At 37.3% G+C, this 14,020-nt stretch overlaps 1 protein-coding gene across 1 annotated transcript; it reads right to left on the bottom strand.

Moving 5' to 3' along the window:
• Nucleotides 1–4,340: 4,340 nt before the first annotated feature.
• On the bottom strand, nucleotides 4,341–5,583 carry LOC120429168 (heterochromatin protein 1-like). Its single transcript, XM_039594380.2, has 2 exons — nucleotides 5,372–5,583; nucleotides 4,341–5,279 (listed from the first exon to the last, which is right to left on the bottom strand). The coding sequence occupies exon 2, from the start codon at nucleotides 5,149–5,151 to the stop codon at nucleotides 4,885–4,887; it is 267 nt and encodes an 88-aa protein (XP_039450314.1). The 5' UTR covers nucleotides 5,152–5,279; nucleotides 5,372–5,583; the 3' UTR covers nucleotides 4,341–4,884.
• Nucleotides 5,584–14,020: the final 8,437 nt, after the last annotated feature.

Genomic DNA, 14,020 nt, shown 5'->3' with positions numbered 1-14,020 from the left:
GAAGTTTTGCATAATTTCCGACATTTTTCTGTCGAAAAGTTTTTATTATATCTAATCTAATCTAATCTAATCTAACCCTAGCGCAGCCAGTCTTTCGAGGGCATCCTGGAGAATGCCTTAGGTTGATTGACGCCTAGCATCTTCTTGTCATTATCAACATTTGCAGTGCGCCATTGCATTAATATGCATTGAAACATCACAAACGTCGAAACGGCCAGGCCAACTGCGTAAAGTTCACCGCAAAGATGATTCGTTGAATTGGATTGAGTTTGAACACGAATGTTCAAACAGCAATACATTTCTGAATCTACAGGGGAGGAAGAAACGTGGGGATCCCCCGCTCACGTTCCTGTTTATTTAGGCAATTAATCGTTGGGAGCCACCATGCTAAGAAGTTTTGGTGCTCCGGGACCCTCGAGGATGGGACATCGTATTTCCACAAATGCCCTGGACACTATTTGCCGTGGTTATAGCGCCACAACTCGCTCTCTGTTGGTAGAGAAAGTGAAATTTATTAAAAAGTAATAACATAGATCACCAATTCTGGTGATTTCAAAAATTTAATGAAATTTTAAAAATAACTATTTATTTTTATTTGTTTTTTACATGTGTGCACATGTAGTAATTATACAATGCAAAAAAATAAATAAATAAAATAAAATGCAGACTCACCTTTAACATTGCAGACTTTTAACATCTGAAAAAGAGAAGCATACCTGAGGTGCAACACCACTCTCTAGTTCCCCTACCGTTCCAGTTTCCGATGTAAAAGGGACGGGCTATCCAACCCCTCTGCAGTCCCAGAAAGCACCAACTGTTTAGTCCGCGAGCGAATCGCGAACGCAGCAACAGAAACTTCCGTCGCTCTCACACCTGGCAACGTTGGAGCAACAGTCAGCTGACAGGCACACACCTTCGATCAAAGCAGCCAACTTCCGATGATGACAAACCCCCCGAAACCATCACTCCCACCCCACAGCATGCGCCACCGTTCGACAATCAATCTTCTCGCTCTCTCATCAGCACATGAGAGCGTATTCAAAGAGAGCGTCATCGATGATGGCGGAGCAGTGATGATGACCGTTGTCATCGGCGTAGACTGCCTCTCGCTCGATACACACTCGCTCTCTTCAACACGAGCAGCTTTCACACACACCACAGAAGCTAACCAAGAGCAAAACGTGGCTTGCTTGCAAAGTCCCTCTTATTTTCTTCTTTCTCCTTGTTCCATTCTCTTCCTTTTCAGAAACTCTCTCACAGTACAGTACCAATGCTTTGGTATTAGTGTGATAAGTCTCGCTGCGGCATGTCTTGGCCCGAAATGTGAAAAAACATGGCGAAGCCAGTCTTTCATTTCAATTACAAACGCGAAAACTTTCGAAAAGCATCGAATTCACCGCGAAAATTTCCAATGCGAACGACAAACTAAACATTGCTGCCACTACGCGGACACTTTTAGGGAAATTTCCGAACCAGAACGTCCAAAAAACTATAAAAACGAAACCGAAACAAGCCCGCCGAACAAAACGAACCGCACAGTTCAACGTATACTCTCAGACTCGCAAAATCGGCGTTGATTATATTCAACAAAAAAATTGTTGAATCAAACCTCTTGCAGGCTGATCGTACAAAATATTTGTCTGCGTGTAGTTGCGAAATTTGCCTCCTGACGAAAAGTTTTTATTATATTGGCCAAATACCCAAATAGGAGGGTCGAGGTACCCCAACGGAATCCGGAATATCTCCGGTAAAAATGGACCACATTTGTCCCCCATCTGACAGTTAAAAATATGGACAAATCTGGATCTTTTGCAACTGGAAGCATCCAAATTGGTCAATTCCATCAAAAGTTATGAGATTTTTAAGAAAAAAAAATAGGGGTCAAATGACTACCCGAGCGTTTGAGTGTTAACCCATTGATACCCGAGCCTAAAGTTAGTGAAAAAAATGTTTTTCATACAAAAATGACATTTTTAAATCGCTAATAACTTTTCAGGATCGAGTTTTACAGTTTTGGTGTGTTCTACAAAGTTGTAGAGCATTAAATTTCAAATGAGAATCTCACTTTTGGGAATAATTGGATGGAAGTAGCGCCCCGTGTAGACCAAACAGTAAGAAAATTTGGTTTTTCATACATTTTTCGATTTTTCCCATACAAACTTCACCGCCGAGTATCAATGTGTAAATGTTGACTGATTTTGCTCATATTTGGCCCAGAGTCCTAAAATAGCTTAATGAACAATATTCAGCTTGTGGAGCGAGGTTTTGAGAAAAAGTCCCATATTCTGGGCACCCTAGTGTTCATACATATTGACTCATAATCCAAAATCCTACCTCATTTTTTAACTTTAGCTTAAGAAGGTCGAAGAAATCTCATATGTTTGGCAGGTAAAGGATTCGGTGCTGTTTGTCACTGTTTAAGTAAATTATTTTCCAAATTTTTGATGGAAGCATATCTGCTTATTTTCTTGTTCAGCTTTTTTTACGCGAGTTTAGTAGAAAATGTTATTAAAGAAGCTTTAATTGAACAGGCCTGTAAAAAACAATTATAATAAATTTATTAACTGAAAATGCTAAAGTGCCCCTGATCGCCTAAATGTCCCATATGCATTTTCATCGCTTTTGAGTTATTGATGCAGTTTGGTTCAAAATCGTGTGCTCTTTTAAACGAACCTATAACATCCAGTGCTTTGTTCTAGAAATCAAGAGGAAATCCAGTTTTTTTCGCGAAAGCTTAACACGTAGCCTTATGTGTGGGACAGACCTGCATTGCTTTTTTCTCAGCTTGCTGTTTTTGCGTATGGGACATTTACGCGAATATTGGCAGTAAAGTACATTTGAAAACAACCCAAAAAATCAATAAATTTTAAATCAAATATCAAAGTACAAAAAACGTATTCTTGTTATCATCTATCCAATTTGGACACGACAATGACCACGTGCGTAAACATGTACCACTAGGGTGTAATAACAAATTCGATTTTCCAGCACAGTAATTTTTCAGTTCCTTTTGGGGTCCTAAACAACTCCTCAAAGTTTGAGAACGATTGGTTCAGTCCTCACATTGCGCAAAGCGGTTCAATTTTTCATATAAATTTGTATGGGAAAAATCATTTTTTTGAATTTTGATATTTAAAAAAATCCACGTTTCACGCTATATCAAAACCGGATTCATATTCGGTTGCTCTGGAATGTGCTCTACAACTTTCCCGAAGAGAGTATGGTGCTAACTTGCTCCTGAAAGGAGTTACAGCGTCCTCAAAACTCGTCTAAAACGTGATTTTCGAGCAAAAAAACACGTTTTAGACGAGTTTTGAACACGCTGTATCTTTTTATAGGAACAAGTTAGCAACATACTCTCTTGGGGAAAGTTGTAGAGCACATTCCAGAGCAACCGAATATGAATCAGGTTTTGATATAGCGTGAAACGTGGATTTTTTAAATATCAAAATCCAAAAAAATGGTTTTTCCCATTCAAATTTATATGGGAAATTGAATCGCTTTGCGCTAAGTGGGGACTTAACCAATCGTTCCCAAACTTTAGGGAGTTGTTAAGGACCCCAAAAGGAACTGAAAAGTTGCTGTGCTCACGAAATTTGAACAACTTTATTTTTTTCCATACAACCATATTACACCCTAATGTACCACACTCTCAGCCAGCATACAATGTATTTTTCACTCCCCAGCACACGCCCACAACATGTACTTAACTTATCCTCAAATGCTGCTGTCAACTCGCGGTGAGTGTTATTGAATGGGAACATTCGCAGCATGCTTGCTTGGGGATTGAAGTTTGTGAAATATTTATGGCGGTCGGCGGTTTATTTATCTTTTGTGAATCCTGCGTGGTGGGGAAGGGTTTCGTCTACTCCTAGATACCTAATAGGGTGGGTCATTTTTTCGAAATTGCTCGGATCCGGCTGAAATAAAGTCCATATTGTAGAGGGTACCCATAGGGACTCTCATACCAAATTTGAGCTCATTTGGTTGAAAACTGGCTTGTCGCTCGGGAGTTAAAGTTTACATGGAAATTACTATGGAAAACGCGTGCTTTAGCTTCAAACGCTCCTACAAGCTAAGCAACAAACTTTAGTCCACACTTACACTAGGTAGCCGTGTCGGGGGTGGTCCAAGGAACATTTTTCTCTAAGGGTTCATGGTCATCCGTTCAACCCTGAGCTTGCGCAAAGCCGAAACATCCGGCGACGCCGGAATTCTTCGAAATCTCAGTTTTAACGGTCAACGCATGCTACAAACTATGACAGAAGCATCGTTTGATTGAATGGAAAACGCGACGCCAAACGTCAACTCACTGTTTAAAGGCAAAAAAAAAGGTTCATCATTGTGGTGTTTACTTTTTGTATTAAATAACAATTTATTCATAATTGTTTTCATGCTTATTTCTATAGAGAATTTTTCGAATTAAAGTATGCAAGAAACATAACTGAATAAAAAAAACCCTTTTATGTGGTAGGACATCGTGCACGGAAACAGTTAATCGTCCCACATGGCCAGCGGAATCGACGGCGAGGGGTTCACCGGAGTAGTCATCGGGATGGCAGGACATAGGTAGTTACGGTTGGACTTCGTGGAGGGAAGCGGTTGCTCGATGCACAGTGCCAGCGGAATAGCCGGCTTGGGGTTCGTCTGGCAGGTCCAGCGGCATCGTCGGCGAGATGTTCACCGGAAGAGCCATCGGGATGGACAGGACATGAAATTATTGTCCTTATGAAGCGGTTAGCATTGGTTTACGTTGATAATATTTCTACTTGTAAGAAACATACTAAGAAAGTATAGTTTTTTTTATATTTTTTAATTTTTAAGACCAATAAAAGTTATTTTGCTAGTTTCATGAATATCATCAACATTGTATCACTTAAACTTCTACTGCACGCTTATCTTGGCCGCGTTGATGATACGGCTCTCATAGAAATAAATCACCAGCGCCGTAACGTGCAGGCGGACCATCCTGGACTGGACCAGTTCCACCTCGTCGACTCCCTTCCAACGAACCAGGAACGTCCGTTCGCCTTCCTCTTCGGTCACTACTTCCAACTTCTCCGCCACGTAACCTTTTTGAATCCGTTTTTGGCCTTCGTTCGTTTGGCCTGAATCACCGGAGGGCCCCCCATCTTCTACGACCCGATCCATGTTCGCTTGTCGTGGCTGACCCGCTTCTCGCCCTCCTCGCGTGCAGATTTCTCCAGAAGATCCTGGCAGTTGAGATTTTTCTCCGGTTCTCAGGTGTTTTCGGAATCCTCGCAACGCTTCCACTTGATCTGAAACTGGACCTTTTAGCGCCGGGTTTTCTTCGCAACGACCCGCTCTACGACGAACTCGGGTTCGGAGACCATGATTATTTTCAACTTACCTATTGAAAACCATTTTATTTTTCAAGAAAAAAACACTTTGTTGGAAAAGCGCAAACCAAAAGACAAACCCTCACATCAGCTTCCAAACAGTGAGTTGACGTTTGGCGTCGCGTTTTCCATTCAATCAAACGATGCTTCTGTCATAGTTTGTAGCATGCGTTGACCGTTAAAACTGAGATTTCGAAGAATTCCGGCGTCGCCGGATGTTTCGGCTTTGCGCAAGCTCAGGGTTGAACGGATGAACATGAACCCTTAGAGAAAAATGTTCCTTGGACCAACCCCGACACGGCTACCTAGTGTAAGTGTGGACTAAAGTTTGTCGCTTAGCTAGTAGGAGCGTTTGAAGCTAAAGCACGCGTTTTCCATAGTAATTTCCATGTAAACTTTAACCCCCGAGCGACAAGCCAGTTTTCAACCAAATGAGCTCAAATTTGGTATGAGAGTCCCTATGGGTACCCTCTACAATATGGACTTTATTTCAGCCGGATCCGAGCACTTTCGAAAAAAATGACCCACCCTAATACCTAACTATACTTGCTTAGTTTTGCGGGTTCAACTGAACGTAAAACTATGATAGCATAGATTGTATGTGGAGGTTGAATAGATATCAGATATCATTCTCTTACAAAAAGTTGCCATAAATAGTTATGGCCATGAAGTACATTGAATGGATATTTGATATTTCTTAAAGCAAATGTAATAAATTTTATTTCAGGGAAGAGTTATCAAAAAGGTCAAATTGACAAATTTTAGGTAAACTAATGAACTCCTAAATATTGCACAGACAATAGTCTGGCATGTGATTAAATTTAATCTGATTACCGGAAAAAACAGCAAAATAAAATCATCCACCAAGCGAACATCCTTTGAATTCTAATTGGTTTGGATTTGTACGCACATTTTTGCTCCCAACTTTTTCGGTCACTGACTGAGTTTGGTGACAAGGGGACGCAAGAGGATCCCAATGTTCTCGTCTGGCAGTGCCGGAGGACATTTTGAGGGACCATCACCGGCATTCTCGTAATTTCACTGCACGAGCAGAGGTTTTCAATTCTATTATATTTTTGATTTTTTTGTGTTTAGAATTTCAATTGAAGCAGGTCTTCATAGTCTTAAAAAAAATATTTAAAAAAGTAAGGTTTTCCCCAAATCCAATGTTGTGAAATTCATGCATAATTTGGCTTTTTTTTTGTGTAGGATTAAAAATTAAAAAAGTGATCAAAATTGTATTTAAGGGTGCACAGCAACGAAGGAAGTTGTTGTCTTCTTATTCCAAAATTGTCAAACTTACGGACTCAATCCTGCATTTACGGGATTGTAAAATTAATCAAACTTTGTTTTAAATTACTTCGTGGACAGTACTTTAAGGGGTGAATAAAAAAACATTTCGATAGTACCCGTATTTTGAAGATAATTAAATGTCTGTAACAAAAATCTGGATACAAAAGCTCTGGTTGATGTGCACCGTTAAAAAATATTCAATACTTTGTAACAGAATTCTAGCAATCTTTTCCAGCTTAATGTTTAGCTGTGTATTTTATTTTAGAATTGAAGCTTGACCACCACTGACAAACTTTTCCCATAAACAGGTTTTCCAAAACACCTTCCCTTTTAAACTGCGCAACGTGGTGATAAACTCGAAACAAAAGCATTCAACGTGTGTTTTGAAAAATTGAAACATCAAAATTCTGCCCGCTCGAGTTCAAGGGTAAATCGACCCTGAGCTTAAATCTGTCACGTTTTCCGTCCTTCTGCCTCACAGGTAACAGCTCAGGATGTGAAGCATAATTGGTCTCGTGGGAGGCTTGTTGTGGATTTATTCCACAACATTTGGAGCTGAGTTTGCCTCGGTGAGATTTACCGATACCGGTTCTATATCGCTGCTTCCGGTGAAGTCTATTACTTTCACGAGCAATCGCTCAAATCGCTGTCTCGTGGCTGAAAAATAACCCGCTTATAGCCTCTATTTATCTCGCCCATTTTTGCTAACTCCGTCATGCGAAATTGTAAACCATTCATCCAGTTCGCTCTCAGCTTTGCTTGCTCAATGGTAAATAAAAACAAGCAAAATAAAGTGAAGGATCATCCTTTTACTCCACTCTTCCGTGGCCACTCGCATCTTCTGGAGGATTTTGATATTATCCTAAACAATTTACTGAATGATGGCAGCGTGATACCGATGAGCCAACAGTTATTTGGGAAATGTATTGTTTGAAAGGTTTGACTCCTTATTTTTTTTTGAGATTTCTTTTAAAACGACAATCGATTCTAAATGAACGAACTCTGGGTATAAACTGAACCTGATAGCAAACAGTCAGAAGCGAAATATATTCATTCAGATCGAATTTAACTCGTGGGTTTATCTGTCATTGCGACAGCAGAGATGTTTTTCTGTAATCTCATTACGAGGATTATTGAATTAATGAGAAATTGAGCTGGTATTAAACGGATGCATGCTTCGAGATTCTGTCGAGCAAGGTGAATTTAAAATTTATTTTATTTGTTCTGGATACAGAGAGCCATTTTGAGCAGTTTCAGGTAATATGCATCCCCTAAGGAAAAACTGTGATTTCTCAAGCATAACAGCATTTCTGTGGAAGAATGTTGTTAGATGTTCTAAAACAACTATTATTCTTCATCGCCCATGTGAAAAAAGTGTTGAAAAACTTCAAAATTGTTTAAATATAGCAAATTTCTAAAAATATTTTTGATTCATTCCGACCAATCATGCGGGGCAATATGCACCACAACAACGGGGCAAAATGCACCGGGTGAAAGCAGTTTTCACTAGTCACCACTAGATGACACCACTGTTTTTTAAAAGGAGCATCACAGCGGTGCATTTTGCCCCGACCAAGCTTATTGCATACAATTTAGTTGAAAATTCATTTTTTTATGTTTTTTGACACATCTATCTATAGCAAGGGTGCACAACCTTTTGGCCTTGCGGGCCAGATCTGATTTTTCTGAAGCAGTGGCGGGTCGGAACTAATAATTGATAAAAGTTGAAAAAGTAAACACATTTTTTTCAATATTTTTGTTGACTGGGTTCTTTAAAAGTAAATAAATAAAAGAACTAGTGTTGCAAATAAGATAAAAATATCTTGATTTTAAGAATGAAAAACAAAGATAACTTTCAAAAATGTGTTTATTTGACTTATTTTTAATGACGATTGCAATCAAATACCTTGATTTAATTTTTTTTAATAATAAATAACATTAAAATTTCAATGGTCGTTGCAATTTTTAAAGTTTAATTTCCTCAACACCAAAATATAAAAAATCAATGAGACATGATAAAATTTAATCAACGAAATTTGGATGCGAACATCCTTTACAACAAAAAAACTTTTTGCGTTGTTGTGCAATATGAAAAAAAGTTTTAAAACATTAATTAGTAAAATATTAAAATAGTTTAAAATGCTGTATACGTTATATTATTTTAAAACTGAAATAAATGAATTATGATTAAAACACATGCAAAATTTAAAAAGTGTAAAAATATAAATTAAATCATTTTCAATTCGTCATTCTTCAAAATTTTAAGTTTATGAAAAAATATATTTATTGCTCCATAAATTCTTGACTGATTTTGAGAAATTTTTTAATATGTTCAGCATCCGTCGTATTTATCCGAATTTATATAATTATTTAAAATTTAAGTCATATCTGAATTTTCTAATTTAAAATATTTTCAGCTAAACAAAATTGATAAAAGTTACAGAGACCGAAATAAAAGTGAGTTTTTATACGTGAAAAAGTCCAAATTGGTATAAGAAGAGATCCTCGATTTTTAATTTTTATATTTTATATTTTGCATCAGAAGGACTGGAAAGTGTGCCAAAGTTTCGCTTTTTACATTGAAAATGAGAAGAAAGTTGCCTAGAAACCATTTGTTCAAATTAATGATTTTTTTATACAAAGCTGTACTTCGGCGACGCATTGATCCATTTCAAATCAATAACAAAATAAAGGAATTTGAATCAGCATTTCCAAAACATATCTTGAAATGGACACATATGAAAGTATTAAACTATTAAAATTACAATTAATTTATATTGCTATTGCTTATAAAACGGATGACAGTGTCAAATTTTTGAAAGGGCTTTTTTTACTTTACTTTTTTTAAATTAAATGCGGAATTTTCGAGATAAACACTTTAATGATTTTTCTTTTATCACATGCATCACACACATAAACATTTAAATATTCAAGGATTTTTGAAAATCTACAAATAAAATGTGAAGTGCTTGTTGTGAATATGAGATAGCATGTTAGTATTTTTTCAATGATTTGATGAATTTCCATTACATCAATCCACAAATATAAAAAAAAACTGAAACTAAATGTTTAATAAATCCATTTGATTTTTTTTTAAGCTTAATTATTTTGTTTTTGTGCAATTATTGAATATTTTCGGCATCTGGCTTAAACAATATTTCCTTTAAAAATATCAAAATATAGAAAAACATAACATAATATAACATTATGACACCAGCCAATTGCAAAAATCTTTGCACCCAATCAGAGAATACGGTATCGCTGAAAAAAGGACGCACTAAACATCTCTCCTAAAAAGATAAAGATTTATGGACCCTAGAAGGGGCACACAAACAGAAAAAAAAACAAGACAAAAGTCACCGCAAAAGCTGAACGCAATTTAGTCCACCCCAAAGTTAGTCAACATCAAGACAGATAACTAGGGTGGCGTCATCTATTATTGTCTAGCGAAAGTGGCCAACTTTGGGTAAGAAATTGGCGCAAACAGGGTCACATACCCGTGTCGCCAGGACCAATTCGTGCTTTCCATTTCATTAGGGCACAAAACTTTTGTAAACAAGAGTGTATCCCTTTCACACCTTATGCGAACTGTCATTTGAGTGAAAGGGATATACTATTGTTTACAAAAGTTTTGTGCCCTTTTGAAATGTTAGGCTCCAATTGTACACACCAAAACAATAAAAAAGGGCAACCGTGGCGAATTTTCCCTCCCCCTTCCCAAAATAAGGTGACAAATCTGACACCTCCTGGAGTCGGAAGAAAATGGGCGCGCAGAAAAGTGCTCCTGGGCGGTTGTCATCAACTACAATGCAATATGTCACTCTACGTATATATACACTGAAGATAAAAATTACGACCAAAATGTGTCAATCCGACACATTCAATGTGTACACCGCGTTGTTTTGAAGTCGATGTGTCGATTCTACACATTGTGCTGGCTTTTGCTCAAAAAGCCATCCAATGTGTAAACTTTTCTTTTGGCTGCTTCACCAATAGGTGGCAGCACAATATTCCCGCTAGCCAAGAGCTTGCCATTTTTGCCACCAGGGGGCTACTGCCGAATCAAAATTTACACATTGGATGCGTTTCTGCCCAGAATCCAGCCAATGTGTTCCTGGCTGTTTACACGGCGCGATGGTTCAGGCGTGGTCTTGTGCGAAAATGGTTGGATTCTACACTTTTTGGTGTAATTCTTATCTTCAGTGTAGTGAAAGTGGCCCGACCTTAGAGCAATAATATCCGACGACGTGGACGTCTGAGGAGAATCCGCCACGAGCCGTCCCAGAACAAATGAAATTATAATAAAGAGAAGAGAAAGATTTATGGATCCGGCATTATGGCGTTTGGTGAAAGCTGTCACAAAATTTGTGACGTTTGTAGGTTATCAGCTATTGCGTGCGTTGGTGTGACAAATGTTGAGGGCGGAGAGTGTTGATCCGAGTCTACTGTCTGGGAGTGTGAGACGGCATTTCCGTTGGCTTAGCGCCCCGCTCAGAAGTGCAAATTGGACCTCTTGAACTGTTGGAAATGCCGCCATTTTCCGAGTTTACACATTGATTTTAAAACCAATCGAATGAATCGTGCTCCGAACACGTGACAATTAAATTTACGAGCGTTTTTAATTACTTCAAACACCAGATCATAATGGAAAACCCGCCATGAAATCGCTTTTCCTCGAGTGGGATTACTTTTTCCGATGTTCATTGCTCGTTACAGATGCAAGTTCACTTGTTTAGTTCATTTTGAGTTCATTTGTGGCAGAAATGTGCGCGCGCTCTTGAAACATCGCACGTAGTAGGTCACGCTGGGCAGCACGTGGTTCAGTGAATCATCGAATGTTGCAAATTATTATTTAAATTAAACTACAACAAAATGCAATATTGAAGCTGAGAAATATGATTTCATCTTCCCACCACAGCCAACTTTCATTATTTGAATGGTCAGATGATATTGCTTGGTTGGAAATATTCGCCAGGCTTCGTAAAATATAACATTTTCGCGCCGTCGGTTATTTACTCGGCACATGCAGGAATGTGGCTTACGATGGGTCCTCAAACATTACAACGTACAACGTGTTACAGAGATGTACTGAGTGATTGAATTACATAGCGGAGATGTGCGTGGGGAATTTGTTGAAGCCATGGCATGGAAAAAAATATAACGCTTGTTGTGACCTATTGTGTCCGTCAAACGGTTCACATTCTTTCATTTGCAGTTAATGAGGTTCAACTTTTGTTGTTTAATGATTGTTTAGGCCGTTGCAAATATTTTCCACAGTATCAGGGGGCAAAAAAATAATTCATCGAAAAACTTCAAAATTTTAATGAAAATTTAAGTTTTATCAACTGAAAACCAGTTCAATACATTTTCCTGCGTTTATGATCATAATCAAAACATTTTAAATTTTCATGAAATATCAATGTACAGTCCCACAAAAAGTTTTTTTTCTCGCGAAAAAAAAAAAATTCCGTCAATACATCGATATTTTGAAAACCAATGATTGGAGACCAACTGGATGCGTTTAAAATGAATTTTCAAACACTTTTTTCATCCAAATATTGAAACCTGGGCTTGTAATTTAAATTTTTATTTTTTTTATTATTTTTTTGCCCCCCCCCCCCTCGAGTTTGGTCAAGGCCGAGGGACTTCAACTTCAAAAAATGTTTGCAACGGCTGTAACAAAAAACAAAAACAAAACAACAAAACAACAAAACAACAAAACAACAAAACAACAAAACAACAAAACAACAAAACAACAAAACAACAAAACAACAAAACAACAAAACAACAAAACAACAAAACAACAAAACAACAAAACAACAAAACAACAAAACAACAAAACAACAAAACAACAAAACAACAAAACAACAAAACAACAAAACAACAAAACAACAAAACAACAAAACAACAAAACAACAAAACAACAAAACAACAAAACAACAAAACAACAAAACAACAAAACAACAAAACAACAAAACAACAAAACAACAAAACAACAAAACAACAAAACAACAAAACAACAAAACAACAAAACAACAAAACAACAAAACAACAAAACAACAAAACAACAAAACAACAAAACAACAAAACAACAAAACAACAAAACAACAAAACAACAAAACAACAAAACAACAAAACAACAAAACAACAAAACAACAAAACAACAAAACAACAAAACAACAAAACAACAAAACAACAAAACAACAAAACAACAAAACAACAAAACAACAAAACAACAAAACAACAAAACAACAAAACAACAAAACAACAAAACAACAAAACAACAAAACAACAAAACAACAAAACAACAAAACAACAAAACAACAAAACAACAAAACAACAAAACAACAAAACAACAAAACAACAAAACAACAAAACAACAAAACAACAAAACAACAAAACAACAAAACAACAAAACAACAAAACAACAAAACAACAAAACAACAAAACAACAAAACAACAAAACAACAAAACAACAAAACAACAAAACAACAAAACAACAAAAAATCAAAACAACAAAACATCAAAACAACAAAACAACAAAACAACAAAACAACAAAACAACAAAACAACAAAACAACAAAACAACAAAACAACAAAACAACAAAACAACAAAACAACAAAACAACAAAACAACAAAACAACAAAACAACAAAACAACAAAACAACAAAACAACAAAACAACAAAACAACAAAACAACAAAACAACAAAACAACAAAACAACAAAACAACAAAACAACAAAACAACAAAACAACAAAACAACAAAACAACAAAACAACAAAACAACAAAACAACAAAACAACAAAACAACAAAACAACAAAACAACAAAACAACAAAAAACTGAATTGAAAACTGCATACTGACACCGTCTTGGATTTTTGAAGTAGGGTGATTATAAAAACAAAAGCATAATTGATAAATTTACATTTTCCAATGTAAGCTTTGAATCACCCGTTTACAAATTACTATGCCTCATTCAACCTTCGTGTATGCTTCCGGCAGTCACCCAACTGCTGCTAGACAACATATCTATGCTCTCCACCATCTCCACTCAACGAGTAACTCCGCTGAATACCATTTTCTGCAAAACATCGCACGCGAGCATAACCCTCCTCCCCCCAAACTTATCGCACAGCACCACGAGGGAGCGCAAAAAAAAGGAAGGCCATGCTGTTGCTTCTCATCGGCGCGCAACAAGAGGAACCAAACAACATCGTCCTCGTCGTCATCACCGTCGTCGTCGGGATTTGCAGGGACGCAGGTCTAGGAGCAGAAGCCACCAGCCAGAAGCAGCAGCAGTAGCAACAGTTGGCGGTGCAAAAGTGTCCACGCGATATATAAAGACAGCGGTGCGATACGGATCG

This window comes from Culex pipiens, chromosome 1 (genome assembly GCF_016801865.2).
Source record: "Culex pipiens pallens isolate TS chromosome 1, TS_CPP_V2, whole genome shotgun sequence".
Lineage (NCBI taxonomy): Eukaryota > Metazoa > Arthropoda > Insecta > Diptera > Culicidae > Culex > Culex pipiens.
The sequence above is the reverse complement of the archived record's forward strand: the minus strand, read 5'-3'. Positions and strand labels throughout refer to the sequence as shown.

What these genes read in the sequence shown, in the direction of transcription:
- LOC120429168 (XM_039594380.2), bottom strand. Translation starts at nt 5,151, where the DNA reads ATGGATCGGGTCGTAGAAGATGGGGGGCCCTCCGGTGATTCAGGCCAA.